This window comes from Triticum aestivum, chromosome 3D (assembly GCF_018294505.1).
Source record: "Triticum aestivum cultivar Chinese Spring chromosome 3D, IWGSC CS RefSeq v2.1, whole genome shotgun sequence".
Classification (NCBI taxonomy): Eukaryota; Viridiplantae; Streptophyta; class Magnoliopsida; order Poales; family Poaceae; genus Triticum; species Triticum aestivum.
This window is the reverse complement of record NC_057802.1, coordinates 478,586,593-478,603,352: the sequence shown is the minus strand read 5'-3', so window position 1 is coordinate 478,603,352 and position 16,760 is coordinate 478,586,593. Positions and strand designations below refer to the sequence as shown.

General features: G+C 47.8%; 2 protein-coding genes across 4 annotated transcripts; both read right to left on the bottom strand.

The window, feature by feature from the left end:
* Positions 1 to 2,007: 2,007 nt before the first annotated feature.
* On the bottom strand, positions 2,008 to 6,999 carry LOC123079811 (geraniol 8-hydroxylase-like). Of its 3 annotated transcripts, none has more exons than XM_044502626.1 (3): positions 6,097 to 6,999; positions 4,605 to 4,853; positions 2,008 to 2,707 (listed from the first exon to the last, which is right to left on the bottom strand). In XM_044502626.1, exons 1-3 carry the CDS (start codon positions 6,982 to 6,984, stop codon positions 2,315 to 2,317), a joined length of 1,530 nt encoding a protein of 509 aa, XP_044358561.1. In that variant the 5' UTR covers positions 6,985 to 6,999; the 3' UTR covers positions 2,008 to 2,314. The 3 variants fall into 3 exon arrangements, with proteins under 3 accessions (XP_044358561.1, XP_044358560.1, XP_044358562.1); XM_044502625.1 differs by having other exon boundaries at positions 2,510 to 2,707; positions 4,262 to 4,853; XM_044502627.1 differs by having other exon boundaries at positions 2,575 to 2,707; positions 4,216 to 4,853.
* A 7,433-nt stretch (positions 7,000 to 14,432) lies between these two features.
* On the bottom strand, positions 14,433 to 16,003 carry LOC123074997 (geraniol 8-hydroxylase-like). Its single transcript, XM_044497697.1, has 2 exons — positions 15,116 to 16,003; positions 14,433 to 15,038 (listed from the first exon to the last, which is right to left on the bottom strand). Exons 1-2 carry the CDS (start codon positions 16,001 to 16,003, stop codon positions 14,433 to 14,435), a joined length of 1,494 nt encoding a protein of 497 aa, XP_044353632.1.
* Between the last annotated feature and the right edge of the window lie 757 nt (positions 16,004 to 16,760).

Below are 16,760 nucleotides of genomic sequence, written 5' to 3'. Positions count from 1 at the left end.
CTTGTCTCCTGTTACCATCGACCTTAGACGCATAGTTCGGGACTCCCTACCCGAGATCTGCCGGTTTTGACACCAACACTCACGGCCAGGAGAGCATGCTGGCGCCATGCACACACGTACTCGCTGAGTGGGCGTTGCACACCGTGTGCCAGCAAGGGCACCTCCATGTCCAACTTCGGTCGCCACGGCGGCTGCCAATCTGATCTGAGTCTTCTGAAGCCGACAAGTCGAGTAGCTCTCCCACGGACGTGCACCACTTGTAGAGTCGTGGGCATAGGTGTCCACGATGCCTCCTGGTCCGCTGTCGCCGCCATCTCGCTCCACCGGCATCGCTCGGATTTGGTTGTCTGCTGAACGTGGAACAAGATTGGGATCGCATTCTGTTTCTTGAGCCGACGTAGCAGCGTACTGATCGAGCCGAGCGGAAGCGCCGAGAGGGACGGAATGAGCCGAAGAAAGGAGCGTTACAGGGGACGCGCGCGGAAGCCGTGCGATGCATCAGTAGGACAGGTGGTGGCAGATCGAATCGAGTATGCATGGGAGGAGTTTTGCAGCCGGTCTGCACCCAATTTTTTTCCAACATTTTTTGGCTGATGAAGCAGGGGAGAACCGGAGGTCCAAGTCCGGTTTCTGCTCAACCTTCTCTGCCTCCTTTCTTTGCGAGCGTGGCTGCGGGTCCTCGGCCCCTTCGGCTGCCACTCCGGCGGCCCGATGGGCTGGGGACCCTGGCAACTTCGCTTTGGCAACTAGATAGGATAGGCTTAGTTTTTTTCTCGCAGGTGTTGCATTGGTAGTGGAATCAAGGCCGCATTGTAATAAATTGGCTCTACTTCTTCATTCTGTTGATGCTTCAATCGGCAGCGTCGGAAAGCAGGTAGCCTCTATGTCTTGTTGGACTTTGGGTTTGGCGATGTTAGGTTGTGGTGGCTGGTGTTTGGCGTCTTCTCGGGCGACAACTTCGGCTAGTGCAAAGTATGCGTGTGTCTTGAAGCATGGTGTGCGGATGGCGGCTTGCAGCGATGTTATTCTTCTTCGATCACTTTGGATGAAGACGCCGCCATCGGGATCTGGCAGACTTGAGGATGATCCCCGGTCGACGTGCCATAAGACTCGGTTTCGTCGCCTCCGGCGGGCTGTTTAATCGATCTACATAGCAGCGTGGTCTGTAATGGAGTTCTTCCATATCTTGTGTGAAGGTTGCTCACGTCTTTCTCTTGTGGTGCCATGGTGACGGTGGTAATCGACGATGGGGGATGGTTAGATTGGACCTATGAATCTCCAAGACACCAGGCCCTCTGTTCGTCTCATGAAGTGACCACATATGTACTCATTGTAATTTATTTGTTTAATAATGAACATGTGGTAATTCCTCTAAAAAATAGTAGCTGCTTTGGAGTGGCTACGGTGCTAACCATGACGATTGGCTGCCATACGGCTTCATCACACCATTGAATCTAATGGTAAAAGGACAACCATTCTTCATGTTCCCGGAGTCCCGACCAAGAAACTAAAAGGGAGGCACTACATCTTCACTATGGAGCCTGCGACTAGGTGTCATGGAGACCTCGTCGTGCCGTCCCCGGCGATAACGAGTGGACGAGATTACATCCGTGAGTAAGATGCGAGGGGCCCGATTGCGTTTTCCACTAGTTGTTAGGCCCACTATGTAAAATTTGGGGCATGTTTGTTATTTAGGTTTAACTCGGAGTCCTTTTGTATACTATTGTGTACCATTGTTTCAATATTAACACATATTTAGGTCCTACTAGACCCCTCCCTCGTTCAAACAGGAGTAGCAATTAAAGTGGTATAATGCATTATAATACTGGCCTATGATACTATCCACTGTGAAATGTTTGAATATCGTCCATCTAGGCCTTCTAAAGATGATAATGCACTATTGTCAAAAGAGCAGGTATTTAAGATTGAAATTATTGTCTAGCAACCTGCACTAATTGAGACATCATAGTTATTCTAATGTGGCAACAAGAGAAAGGAAGTAGTGGATTGGTTGAAGATGTTGGTTCTCGATTCTCTCAGTGCAGGGACTCCATGCTCCATGGAATTCAAAGTACCGGAATGCCAATAGCCGTTTGAGTTACATTGTTTCAGCTATGGCCTGGAGAGGGGTGGCCAATGCTAGCAGAATCCCAAAGTTCTCCCCCATGTCCACCCCATTTTCCTCCACTTCTCTTGGAAGCCTCCACTCAAACCGATACAGCAGTGCCGCAAGCATTAGATGCACCATGCGCACAGCTAGCGGCATCACCGGGCAGATCCGTCTGCCAGAAACAAACAAAAGGAGCTCAAAAGCTCAGCCTCGGTAATCCATGTCTTTCCTCAAGAACCTCTCCGGCAAGAACCTCTCTGGTTCAAACCGATACAACTTGCTGTCTCGGCCAATCGCCCAGACGTTCACCATCACGCGCGCGTCCTTGGGCACTATGTAACCTCTTAGCTCCGTGGTCGCTTCGGCTTGGCGGGGTATAAGGAATGGAGCGGGAAGGTGCAAGCGGAACACCTCTTTCACAATGGCCTGGATGTACTCGAGCTGGCCAATGTTCGATTCCTCGATTTCTGATTTGGAGCCAATCACCTGCGCTAGTTGTTCACGAGCTTTCGCCATGGCTGATGGGTTTTGTAGCAACTCAGCCATTGCCCACTCGAAGGTTGTTGCACTTGTATCGCTTCCAGCTATAAACAAATCCTGCTTGATAAAAATGAGGGGATTAATCGAGTCTAAAAATAGTAATGTGATATATTCTTTCTTTTTATGGGGGGTGGGATATATTTTCTGGGCTACTTTTTTGTTGGTCATTTGGTCCATTTTACTCATCACTTTGATTACCCCCCCGAACCTTCCATGCAGTCCATTAACCAAGGGCAAAATTAACAAACGACCAAGTAAAATGGAGAATATAATCAAAACATGAGTATTCATATCCGAACATGCACATGTTTTGGAAGACTGAGAAGAGCCTTTAACTCGTTAAGGAGCACATTGGGTATAGACGCTGAGATCATCTATTTGCAGATTGCCTGATTTTTTCCTTAATGCAGTCACATCACATGCCTAAACTTTCAATTCATCATTCACAATTCCTCATCCAGTCATCACATGTCACTTAAGAAGAGATCATCTATCGTGTAAATTGACTATTTACTTTCTTAATGGTAGTCACATCACATGTCTAGATTCTTAAATCAACATTCACAATCCGCATCTAGCCATTCCTTGTCACTTGATGTACAAACCATGAATTAAAGTTAAATTACACAAACAGTACACAACCTCAGATAATGAAATTTTAGCTTAACTATGTGTAATTATGTGGGGTGGTGTCCGCCTAATTCTCTTCTAGCTGAACTGGTCCATGAGGTAGCTATCATTTGAGTTTAATAGAGCTTGTCACACCTTCAGAAAAATGGAATGAATTTAGATGGGATAAAGTTATTGAAACATTTTCTGGTTGAAGCAGGGGAGAGCCGGAGGGCCAAGCCGGGTTTTTGCTCAACCCCAGTGGCTGCTTGGTTGTTTGTGGCTACGACGCCAACCACGACGCTTGGCTATCGGTCGGCTCCAACAAACCATCGAATCTTGAAGGATGGCCATTCTTTTGACTCCTGAAGTCCCAGCCAAGGGACCAAAAGGGAGGCAATGCATCTTCACCGTGGAGTCTGCGACGAGGTGTCATGGATGCTTTCTCGTCCTAGGTGGTGCCGTCCTCGACGACGACGAGCGAAAGAGGTTACATCCATGAGGAAGCGCTAGGGACCCGATTGCTTTTCGATCTAGTTATTGGCTCCTTTATGTAAAAGTTAGGGGTCAGTTTGTTATATAGGTTTAATTACAAGTCTTTTTGTTGTTTTGTAAATTGTCGTGTACCACTATTTTAATATTAACGTATCTTCAGGCCTGGTAGACCCCTTTGCAAAGAAAAAGTAGTATCATGCATTATAATAGTGGTCTATGATACTATCCACTGTGAGATGTTTGAAAATCGGTTGTCTGTTCCTTCTAAAGATGATAATGCATTGGATCCATGAGAGCAAGTTGTATTTAAGGTTGGAATAATTTTCTAGCAGCTTGCATTGACTGGGACACCATTGTTATTTGGTGTGTGAACGAGAATAAAGGAAGTAGCAGATTGGCTGGAGGTGTTGCTCCTTGGTTCTCTCGGTTCATGTACTCACGCTCCACGGAAAACAAAGTACCTGAAATACCAACAACAATAGCACCATTTGAGTTAAACCGGTTCACCTATGGCCTGGAGAGGGGTGGCTAATGCTAGCACTATCCCAAACTTCTCCCGCATGTCCACTCCATTCTCCTCCGCTTCTCTTGTAAGTCTCCACTCAAACCGATACAACAGTGTCGCAAGCATCAGATGCACCATGCGCACAGCCAACGGCATCCCTGGGCAGATTCGTCGGCCGGAACCAAATGGAAGGAGCTCAAAATCTCGGCCTCGGTAATCCATGTCTTTCCCCAAGAACCTCTCCGGCAAGAACCTCTCTGGTTCAGACCACAACTCGTTGTCTCGGCCAATCGCCCAGACGTTCACCATCACGCGCGCGTCCTTTGGCACAGTGTAACCCTTTACCTGTGTGGTCGCTTCGGCTTGGCGGGGTATCAAGAATGGAGCGGGAGGGTGAAGGCGGAACACTTCTTTCACCACAGCCTGGAGGTACTCGAGTCGGCAAATGTCTGATTCCTCGATTTCTGATTTGGAGCCAATCACTTGTGCAAGTTCTTCACGAGTTTTTGCCATGGCTGATGGGTTTTGTAGCAGCTCAGCCATTGCCCACTCAAAGGTTGTTGCACTTGTATCACTTCCAGCTATAAACAAATCCTGCATGAAAACATGAGTATAAGAAATGGTAATGTGATATTATTATTTTTGTGGGGAATATGATATATTTCCCTGTGATACTTATTGGGTAGCCGGAGGGAATTTTGGATATTTGGTCCATTGTACTCATCACTTTGATTATTTGCCCCTCCCCCCCTCTTTCTTGAACGTTCCATGCGGGGCCCGGGCCGCTTTCGATGAAGATAACCCAGGACAAACCAACGGACGCCAAAGTAAAATGGGGAAAATAATCAAAACCGGAGTATTCATAACGAAACATGCACATGTTTTAGAAGGCTGACAAGAGCCCTTAGATCGTTAAGGAGCACACTGTGTATAAAAGATTAGATCATCTATTTCCAGATTGCCTGCTTTTTTTTTCTTAATGCAGTCACATCATATGTCTAAACCTTTAATTTGATATTCACAATCCGCATCTAGTCATCCCATGTTGTTTAAGAAAAGATCATCTATTTGTAAATTGACTGAATTTTTTCTTAATGGCAATCACATCACATATTTGAATTCTTAAATCAACATTCACAATCCTCATCTAGTCATCCCATGTTGTTTAAGAAAAAGATCATCTATTTGTAAATTGACTGAATTTTTTCTTAATGGCAGTCACATCACATATTTGAATTCTTAAATCAACATTCGCAATCCTCATCTAGTGATCCCATGTTGTTTAAGAAAAGATCATCTATTTGTAAATTGACTGATTTTTTTCTTAATGGCAGTCACATCACATATTTGAATTCTTAAATCAACATTCACAATCCTCATCTAGTCATTCCTTGTCACTTGATGTATAAACCATGAAATGTTAAATTACACAAACATTACACAACCTCAGATAGTGAAATTTTAGCTTAACTGTGTATAATTTCAGGAAACGTTCTTGGTCCGTACTGCGAATTAGCCAGAGCAAGGAACCTTCAATCTATAAGTTGTCCCCCCTTTCTTAAAAAAAAACCCAGCCACTTTCTATGTCTTTAGATCAACATCTATAACCATGAATCCATTATCATGTCAAAGTTACGCACACTTACACTATATCTAAAGTTCTAAACTGCTCCCATGAAAACGTTGTATATTTTGATATAGAGGGAGTATAAATCAAGAATTGCACTAGCATTTGACTGTAATTGCAAACTTCAAGCAGTGCAACTTTAGGCATGACAGTGTCAATGTTAAGTGACTTATCAGTCCATCGAGAATTACTAAAAGCGATAGAAAATACCGCAAGTAGTGCGCGCAGCATCTCCCGATCGAGTCCCCGGCCATCCTCCAGGCCGCGGTAGTCCAGCAACACGTCCAGGAAATCATCCTTGGGCGGCTCGCCGGCGGTGCGCTGCCGCATGCGCCTCTCGATCTGCTCATCGAATATGGCATGCAGCCGCATGAACACCGCGGCGAGGCGCTTCCTCAGCCGCTGTGGGTCGAGCGGCGCGACAGCAGGGAAGAAGTCCGACAGGTTGGGCAGGCCGACGACCTCCGTGAAGCTCGCGATCACGGCCCTGAACTGCCCCGTTCCTTCTCTGTCGTCGAGGTCGGCGATGTCGGCTGAGAATATGGTGCAGGAGAGCAGGTTCAGCGCGGTGGTGAAAACGACGCGGCTGACGTCCACGGCCGCGCCCTCCCGCGACAGCCGGGCGACGTGGGACACGAGCTGCTGCACCTTCTCGCGGCGGATGGACTGGTGCGCGTCGAGGCGGTGCGGCGCGAAGAGCTCCCCCGAGCAGAGCTTGCGGAGGGCGCGCCAGTGGGGGCTGCTGGGCGGGAGCCAGCCCATGGAGAGGCTGTCGTAGGCGCACGCGCGGGCGGCGTCGGACACGGAGCGCGCGGAGAAGGCGGCGTCGTGGCGCTGGAGGACGTCGCGGGCGGTGTCCGCGGTGGAGGCGATCACGGTGGTGAGGGCGCCGAGGCGGAGCGTCATGAGCGGGCCGTGGCGCTCCGCGAGGCGCGCGAGGGAGCGGTGCGGCTGGGCGCCGAGGTCGAGGAGGTTTCCGATGAGAGGCCATGATGGGGGACCCGGCGGCAGGTTGCGGCGGGCGCCGGCGAAGTGGCGGAGGACGTACAGAGAGAAGACGAGGAGGAGGGCGTACGTTGCGTAGAGGAAGAGCTCCATGGTGAGACGGGAGGTACAAAGGACGTTGGACCTCACAACCTGTTCATGGTGCACAGTTGAGTGTAAGGCCCTGTTTGGTTCATAAGTCCTAGGACTTTTTTCAGTCCGAACTTATATGTCTCAAGTCCCTAAAAAGTCCCTATCTGTTTGGTTCCTGGACTTAACATGGACTAAAAGACCATATTACAACTATAAGTCCCTATAAGACTCTCCTTGAGAGTCTTATTTCATAAGTCCCAAATGCCCACTTTAAGTCCCTATAAGTCCCTCCTGTTTGGTTTAGATGGGACTTATAGGGACTTTTTTAAGTCTCTAAACCAATAAGTCCTTGGAAACAAACACCCTCTAATTTTGTGCTTGAGTAATGTGAGTGACTAGACAAACTGCTAATCCTAAATGAGCCGAGGATCAGCGCCCGAAGATGTATAATACTCATGTGGAAACGTCACCGCTGTATACATTATTCTACTGTAGATTGTTTGAATCTTGCTAGAAGGTATCCGGGTCCAAGTTCACCGGTTGATTCCTTCGTTGTCTTCGGAACAACCGGACATGCGCCCACACAGTGACTTTTTTATTCACAGGGCAGCTTCTTCGTCTGATTGACTTTGTTTCGTCTTCTAGATACAACTAGCACAGTAAACCAATGACATAAACGCTCATTCTTTATTTTAAATACTTAATCAAGGTAAAAAAATGTAGTAAATGAAATTACACTCGGGTATACTCTTTATTTCGAAATAGGCTATCACCTCGCTTTATAGATCAAACAAATATCCATACAACAATGTTCCAAGAGTTATAGCAAATAAGACGACCGGGGCAACAATACAATAACACTCAAAAAGCATAAAAGGAGAGAAAAAAGTCACCAAGTGGAAGTCGAGGAGGCAACCCTACGAAGAGGATACGCGACGCGCGGTAGCCAGCAGCGCATCCAGCATGAGCCCAAGCCGATCACAGTCACGCAGTCTAGAAAGCGGGTGCCAGTGTTGCAAGAAAGTAAGAAATTTGAAGAACGAATCAGAAGCCTGCCGTGGGAAGACCCTCTCAATCATCATTTTATTACGAGTCGTCCACAACATCCACGACATCACCGCAAAGAGATTAGCCAAAATTTCTTTAACATGGATTGGACCTCGTCCACCATTGATGTTTTAAGTGAGGCCATAGCCTCACTTAAGACATCTCGGGTGACCATGGTCGTGTCGGGTTTTCATCATCTCTAATCCCTTCGTCAACCATACTCTTTAGGTGGTAAAGCCCTTAATAAAGAGACGAGGTTTTGATACCAATTAAAAGGACTGGTATGGTCGACTATAGTAGAAATTATACCCTCTCTATTTACTTATACAAGGCCACCACCACTATGAAAAATATATATTGCATCTATACAGAAGGCCGCTAACACAAAATGAGGCAAAAGTTAATGAGGTTTTCTCGTACAAGCAAGCATGTTTAATACTGCATGCAGTGATAATTATGCTTGCTACTTCCTCGCTCCGCTCAGTCTACTGTTCGCTTGCTATTTTTCTTCGAGTAATGCTACAAATACGAAATAATAGCTACGTAATGAACGTAATGAACAGCATGGCGGTTTTTGATTGGAGGTGGGGGAGAAAGAGACCCACCCTCTCTGAAACCAGGGGGAGAGAGTTAGTTAGTTGGAACTTTACGTAAAAACGTTCGTAGCTATTCGTAGGTCTAGGATTATTGTTTATCTCTTGAGAGGTGTGAGTGAGTTGGCTTCTGGGGGGGGGGGGGGGGGCACGAGAGAAAAACACATGCATGAGTATTGAAGGATTTTGCATAAAGTGTATGAAATATCCCGGTAAACCAAAGAAAGCCTAGCTTGTAGAGTAGACATTAAATTTTATCTTAGCACCTGTAATATGAGTTTGTGGCTTTGTGTACAAAAATTGAGGGAGTACTATATATAACCGAGGCTCCCGATCTTCTTGGGGTGAGATCAACCTGGGCTCACGATCTCCTCCCGCCTTGAGTCGCCGCCACCCCTCTCCTCACCCCTTCCTCTTGATCTCCTTCCTCCCGATCCCCTCCCTCCCGATCTGATCAAGGGCTTCCCGGAGCTCCACTGGGCAAAGCCCAGGCGGGGACGATGGTGGCGCCAGGGCCTTCATCCGCCGCATCTCTAGGATGCAGTTATGGTGCAGATCTGCGTGGGTGTCCTCGACGTGTGCGTCGTCCGGCGTCGGCGGTGCAGCGGTGAGGGGCCCTCCGTGAATGGCTCACCCAGGCGGAGAGGCACCTCCGGCCGGTGGTGCGGCTCCAGTGGTGCGGTTTCCCAGCGGCAGGCATGACCCATGGGTGTGTTGGATGGCGGAGGAGGTCGATCTGGTGTTCCAGGCAAGGATGTGTGCGTATTTTCCAACAAAAGCTTGGTTCGGCCTCGGCCAGAACAGTCAACGGCGACGCCCGCGAGCGTCATTACCTCGTTGGAGGCATTGTACGGCAATTTGTGTTCCCCGTGTGCCATGGGGAAACCCAAGATTCGGGCTTTCCGGATAGGATAACGGCGAGGTTCCTGCATCGTCACCCCTATGGAGGCATCATCTTTGGGGTTGTACGCCGGCTGGAGGGACAAGTGTTTGGCTTGGTGGCTGGGCGTAGGTCTCTGTTTGCTTCATGCGGTGACCAAGGTGAGTGGCGTGCCATCTACAGTATGATAACGAGTCTTGGAGGCAAGGTGCGGTGGGGTCTTGGCGCTGGATACCGTTCGATGGGCGCGTGCAGGAGGCGGGCGCTGTTTGGCGTCGTGGTGGCATCAACGGCAGAGGTTCTGTCAAGATTAGTGCATTGAAGGGTTTTCTAGACCGGTTGGTGCTCCCAGCAAGCAAGCGGGCGGCTTGGTGAGGCCATCGAATTTCTTGGTGTGCGTGGCGCGCTGTCAGGGCACATCGTCAATCTTGTATGTAGGGCGATAGTTTTCATCAAGAAGGTGGCTTTGGGTTGACGTATGTATTTATTTTGTAAGACCTTGTTGAATAATGCAATAAAGTTGGTTGTATGCATCGCTCGATGCAGAGGCCGGTGGTAATCCTCCTTTTCAAAAAAAGAGGAGGGTGAATAGGCGACTATTTTTTTAATTTATTTTAACAAATTAAGGCTTGAAATGAAAAATAGGTTTTCTAGATATGCAACTTGGTGGACAAACTTTATGAAAGCACATCAACGACAACAAATGCAAACACAAGATAGGAACACAATATAAGCTTGCACAAAGTAAAGGTAAGATGTAACCGCAAGTGGAGTCGATGAAGACGAAGATGTGTTACATAAGTTCCCTCCTTTGGGGGAAGGTATGTCTCCTTTATCGTGGTGTGGAGGCACAATGCTCCCCAATAAGTCATTAGGATCACCGTATTCTCCTCACGCCCTCACACAATGCAAGATGCTGTGATTCCACTAGTGGTGCCCTTGAAAGCGGCGATCGGTCCTTTACAAACAAGGTTGGGGCTCTCTCCGCAACTTAATTGGAGGATCCCAACACGACCACAAAGCTTCACCACAATGTAATATGGTTCCGAGGTGACTTATTCCGTCTAGGGTGCCCAAACACCCAAGAGTAACAAGATCCACAAGGGATAGTAGGGGGAATCAAATATCTCTCGATGAAAGTATATATCAAGGCCTTCTCCTCCAAACCCTAGAGAATCAATAAATTTTGATGGCTATGGACGGAGATCAGGCGAGTTTAAGCTTTGGGCAACAACGGAGTAAAGGGGAAAGGAGAGGTAGGTCTTCTTGGGGAAGAAGACCCCTTTATATAGTGAGGGACAAAAATCAACCATTATGCACTAAGTGGTGCACAAGCGGCACTACTGCTCCGAGGAGAAGTACTATCACTAAGTGTGGTAGATCCACTGAGTCCTATTGAGTACCAGCGTGATACCAGCACAACAGTTCTGCCGGAGCGGTACTACTGGCTACAGTAAGCGGCAATACTACGAATTGCCGATGGGCATACAAAGAATCCCACGGTAGTTCCCGTGGCACCAGAGCCAAAGTATCGCATAAGCGGTACTACCATTTAACAGCAATGTTACTACCATGAATTACTGGCGGGATAACAGAGAAACCCGCGGTAGTGCCCACGGCACATCCGCAAAAGTACCGCGCAAGCAGTAGTACCGCCAGGTGCAGGCGGTACTACCGTGAATTCCTTGAAACCTAACAAGAACCCAATGATAGTAGACACAGTACAAACCAGCGGAAGTACCGCATAAGCGGTACTACCGTGGGTACCAGCGGTGCTACCGCTTGGCCTCTACAAGTAAGACTGAAGCACAACAGATGAATTGCTCCAAGGTTGGGGAAGGGAATGTGGGTGCAGATAGTTTGTGTACGTGTTGATTCCACCCATACCTTCCAATACGGACCACCTCTTAATAGTATGGATTTCCTACGACTCAAATCAAACTAAAAGTAACACCGTAAAACCCGTCTTTGCTCTTTCTTTATCCGAGGGGAAATAAGCCGTCTTGTGCCATATATGAATATCTGAAATGCTCAATGCACAAAATTATTCCACAAAGCGCATTGTCATCAACACCAAACTCACTAAGAGAGAGACATGCCGTAACACAAGCCTATTTTGATGTTTATAGTGGGCAGAGCTTGGTACAACATATGGCTACATGCATAGTTTCCGTATCAAATACACCACTATCGTTCCTCCCCACATTCAGGTTACGACAAGTCGACAACGATAATTAATGGTAACCCCCTGGAAGCAGGCAATGGTTAGTTTCATTGATCCTTTATCAAATGCAAAGGGAATGATGAGAGGTTATTACTGCCATCTCTTTACCTCCACATCTCTACCTTTACAACAACAATAATACACTCCATGGCCATTCAAGGCAAAAAGATGAGTGGGGCCCCTTACATAACATTCATGAAGGTTATTAACTCAAATATGGAAATGGGGATTTCATATCCTATCATCATTTAATAGCTAACTATTACAGGGTTCCTCCATATCCCCGAGAATTAGGGAACTGCCCAGACATAGAAACAACTAACATCATGTAGCTAACTAATCAAGAACGAACATCAAAGTAATACGCGCAAGAATCCACTAGGGTTCAATATTACAAATAGGTGGAGATGGGGTGGTGATGATGATGGTTGATGCCAGAGTCTCCTTGAATGAGGTGACGACATGGCGGAGCCCTTCTTGACGACCCCCCCTCTGGATCCCTTCCCGGGACTAGGGTTCTTCGATCTGGTGGAGTTTTTGGTCCCTCTATATGTCATAGCCCCAATCCGATGGCGCGAGGGTAATATAGTTCACCAGGGGGAGGCTGCGGCAGATGGTACGAGCACTCATACTTGTACCAGACGACGTCTTTTCTCTGGATCCTCCTTTGCGGTCGGTTTTCCTTCTATTGGATTGTCATTTCATATGGTAGGTCCCTATCACATAAATTAATGTGATTTTACCCCATATTCTTTGCCTTTCCTCCTAATGCCTCAAACTCATTGTGGTTGGGATCCTCGTGAAAACATAAAAAAGAGGTATGCGCGTGATAAAATTCCGACAAAACCCACGACTACGACACAAAACAAAAGATAAAAGGTGGTAAGAAATTGGACTCATCCATTATCTAAGGCAAAACCCATATGTGATCTTACGATGAACCCTTGTAGTTACAAATCCGAGTTCTCACATGAGGCTAGATCATCAATACAAACAAGCAAGAGTAGGGCATTACCTCAATCTGAGGGCCTGGACCTGGGTAATTCTTCTCATGTGCACCATCCGAATTTCTGATGTCTACGCTACACTCAGATGCACATTGTTTGGAAAATAGCACAACACTTTTTACGGTGTGCTTCGAAGAAGTTTATAATGGTTGGTTGGGCGTCTACAAGTCCATCCACGAGTGATATGAGGCTCATCCATTGGGCGTAACTCTGAGTGAGATTAGGGTGAGACACTTGGTGGCGTTCAGGAAGCCTTGGCCCCCACACCTCTCCAACATAGATTAGCACTCGCAAAGAGTGTGTACTTCGAAATACTTCTTCGTCTCCGAGCTTTTGGTTTATCCTTTTCGTACCTTACTTGTGTTGCTCGCTAGTTAGCTTGTTGCTTTAGCTTTACTTGTTGTGAGCTAGCTTGTTGCATCATATAGGTTGTTCTCACCATAGAGTGCACAACTAGAGAACTTACTTTATCCGCTTTACCCCAAATTTGTTAAGAGATGATAAATTTTGATAGTCTTCTATTCACCCCCCTCTAGTGGACCTCTTTGATCCTTTCATGGAGGTGCTTTGCTCCATCTCTTGCTTCTATGGTCACCGTGGTGGTGGAATTGAAGTAGGGGAGAGTTGGAGGTCCAAGTCATGTGTGTGCTCAACCCTAGTGGTTGCTTGGGAGTGGCTACAACGCCAACCACGCCACTTGGATATCGTCTGCTCCACCACACCATCGGTTCCACTAGTTGAAGGGCCGCCATTCTTATTACTCCCAGAGTCCTGACAAAGGAACTAAAAGGGGGACAGTGCATCTTCACTACAGATTCTGCCATGAGGTGTCATGGAGGCTTTATCGTCCTAAGTGGTTCCGACCCCGCCTACGACGAGCAGACGAGGTTACATACGTGAGGAATGTGCTAGAGACCCTATAGGGTTTTCCATCTAGTTGCTGGGCCATCTTTGTAAAAGTTAGGGACCAATTTGTTATTTAGGTTCAATTTCAAGTCCTTTTGTAAATTGTCATGTAACACTGTTTCAATATTAATGCAACTTTGGGTCCTGCTAGACCCCTCTCATTCAAAAAAAAAGGTAATTAAAGTGGTATCATACAATAATACTGGTCTATGATACGACCCACTAAAATGTGAATATCGTCCGTCTAGACTTTCTAAAGAAGGTGGTAATGCACGAGAGTCGGAAGAGCAATCAATATTTAAGACTAAATTTATTGTCTAGCAGCTTGCACTAGTTGAGACGTCATAGTTATTCTGGTGCGAATGAGAAGATGAGAACTACTCCCTCCGTCCCATAATATAAAAGCGTTTTTGAGACTACACTACTGTCAAAAACATTGTTATATTACTAGCAAGATGCCCATGTGTTGCATGGAACATCAAGATGCATTTGTATGAGTAGTTTATTTTATGGGAGAAAAAGATGAACGAGGGAAGGCCTTATTTGCAAATGTGGAGAGGGGTGTGGGTATCTTTTTGCAAAATTGCCATAGTTTCCTTCCTATCCGCCAGATATAAATCGGACGGCCTATATTGCAGGATGGCGGGCACACCATCATCACCAACTCTGTTTTTTATAAGAGTAGAGATACGAGAGGGAGGGAGTAGCAGATTGGCTGAAGGTGTTGGTCCTTGGTTCTATGAGTCTATGTACGCCACGCTCCATGGAAGACAAAGTACTAGAAATACCAATACCAATAGCAATTGTTTGAGTTAAACTGGTTCAGCTAATGCCTGGAGAGGGGTGGCCAATGCTAGCACTATTCCAAACTTCTCCCCCATGTCCACCCCATTTTCCTCCACTTCTTTTGGAAGTTTCCATTCAAACCGGTACAACAGTGTTGCAAGCATCAAATGGACCATGCGCACGGCCAGCGGCATCCCGGGGCAGATCCGTCGGCCAGAACCAAACGGAAGGAGCTCAAAATCCCGGCCTCGGTAATCCATGTCTTTCCCCAAGAACCTCTCCGGCATGAACCTCTCTGGTTCAGACCAAAGCTCGCCGTCCCTGCCAATCGCCCAGACATTCAACATCACACGTGCGCCCTTGGGCACCATGTAGCCCCGTAGCTCCGTCGTCGCTTCGGCTTGGCGAGGTAACAAGAGCGGAGCAGGAGGATGGAGGCGAAACACCTCTTTCACGATGGCCTGGAGGTACTTGAGTTGGCCAATGTCCGATTCCTCGATTTCTGATCTGGAGCCTATCACTTGTGCGAGTTCTTCACGAGCTTTCGCCATGGACGACGGATTTTGTAGCAGCTCAGCCATTGCCCACTCAAACGTTGCTGCACTTGTATCACTTCCAGCGATAAACAAATCCTGGGTCAAACAAACGAGAGGATTCCCATAAGATAACGTGGGGATTAATTTGCCATAAGAGAAAATAGTGTAGATACCATAAGTAATGCGCGCAGCATTTCCCGATCGAGTCCCCGGCCATCCTCCAGGCCGCGGTAGTCGAGCAGCACGTCCATGAAGTCATTCTTGGGCGGCTCCCCGGCGGTGCGCTCCCGCATGCGCCGCTCGATCTGCTCGTCTAATATGGCATGCAGCCGCTTGAACCCCACGGCGAGGCGCTTCCTCAGCCGCTGCGGGTCGAGAGGCGCGAGCGCAGGGAAGAAGTCCGACAAGTTGGGCTGGCCAGCGACTTGTAGGGACTCTGAGATCACGGCCATGAACTGCCCCGATCCTCCTATGTCGTCGAGGTCGGCGATGTCGGCTGAGAATATGGTGCAGGAGAGCAGGTTGAGCGCAGTGGTGAACACGACGAGGCTGATGTCCACGGGCGCGCCCTCTCGCGACAGCCGGTCGACATGGGACACGAGCTGCTGCACCTTCTCGCGGCGGATGGACTGGTGCGCGTCCAGGCGGTGCGGCGCGAAGAGCTCCCCCGAGCACAGCTTGCGGAGGGCGCGCCAGTGGGGGCTGCTCGGCGGGAGCCAGCCCATGGAGAGGCTGTCGTAGGCGCACGCGCGGACGGCGTCGGGCACGGAGCGCGCAGAGAAGGCGGCGTCGTGGCGCTGGAGGACGTCGCGGGCGGTGTCCGCGGTGGAGGCGATGACGGTGGTGAGGGCGCCGAGGCGGAGCGTCATGAGCGGGCCGTGGCGCTCGGCGAGGCGCGCGAGGGAGCGGTGCGGCAGGGCGCCGAGGTCGAGGAGGTTTCCGATGAGAGGCCACGAGGGGGGACCCGGCGGCAGGTTGCGGCGGGAGTCGGCGAAGTGGCGGAGAACGTACAGAGAAGAGACGACAAGAAGGATGCACGTTGCGTAGAGGACGAGCTCCATGGTGAGCTCCTCCTCGGTGTGGCGGGAGGTACAAGGAATGTTGGACCGTTGCTCATTACTACTGATGATACTGTATATTTATGTTGTGATGATAGCCGTATCTTTATTTAACAAGGAAGAATGAGAAGGAAACATGGTGCACACTCGAGTATAATTTTGTTCATGAGGCTGCTGTCAATGCATCGGTGCTTAGATGAGGTGCTAAGCACATTAAATAGCTTAGCAACTATACTTCCCAATGTATAAGTGCTTAGCTTATGGTAGCTAAAATTGTTTCATTTAATGATTTAGCAACTAAAGCTCTTCATATATTGGTGAGCTTCCTTCATTTGAATGTTTTGTCTAGGTTCACGCGCTTAGCTTGTTTCTTTTTGGGATCACCACCCTCATCTCTTTTCTCTTAAATAATTTGCCACATCAGTTTTTTTTGTCTACGTAGAAGACTTAACACCTATATAAAAGGTGGAGTGTTGAGAGGACCTAAATTAGATAGTAACTATTTTATAAGTAAGTATTGTACTTTACCTGACACTTTATTACTAATATTAATGTGATTATGTATAAAAAATGAACATTAGCTTCGCTGTGACAATTTCCAAGAACTATCGATGGAAAAGTGCCGGCAAAACCGAAACGGAAGTCTTCAAATGGCTTTTAAGTAGGAGAAACAATACAAGTGACTAGGTCAAACTAATCCTAAATTAACCGAGGATTCAAGGGATCATTCCTTTGTAGTTTGTCGTTCTCTTCGGAGCAA

Coding starts and splice junctions, on each gene's coding strand:
- LOC123074997 (XM_044497697.1), bottom strand. CDS start 16,003: ATGGAGCTCGTCCTCTACGCAACGTGCATCCTTCTTGTCGTCTCTTCT. Junction 15,039..15,115: donor TGCTGCGCGCATTACTTATG/GTATCTACACTA, acceptor TGTTTGACCCAG/GATTTGTTTATCGCTGGAAG.
- LOC123079811 (XM_044502625.1), bottom strand. CDS start 6,984: ATGGAGCTCTTCCTCTACGCAACGTACGCCCTCCTCCTCGTCTTCTCT. Junction 4,854..6,096: donor TGCTGCGCGCACTACTTGCG/GTATTTTCTATC, acceptor GTTTTCATGCAG/GATTTGTTTATAGCTGGAAG. Junction 2,708..4,261: donor CACCCCTCTCCAGGCCATAG/GTGAACCGGTTT, acceptor TTTATCAAGCAG/GATTTGTTTATAGCTGGAAG.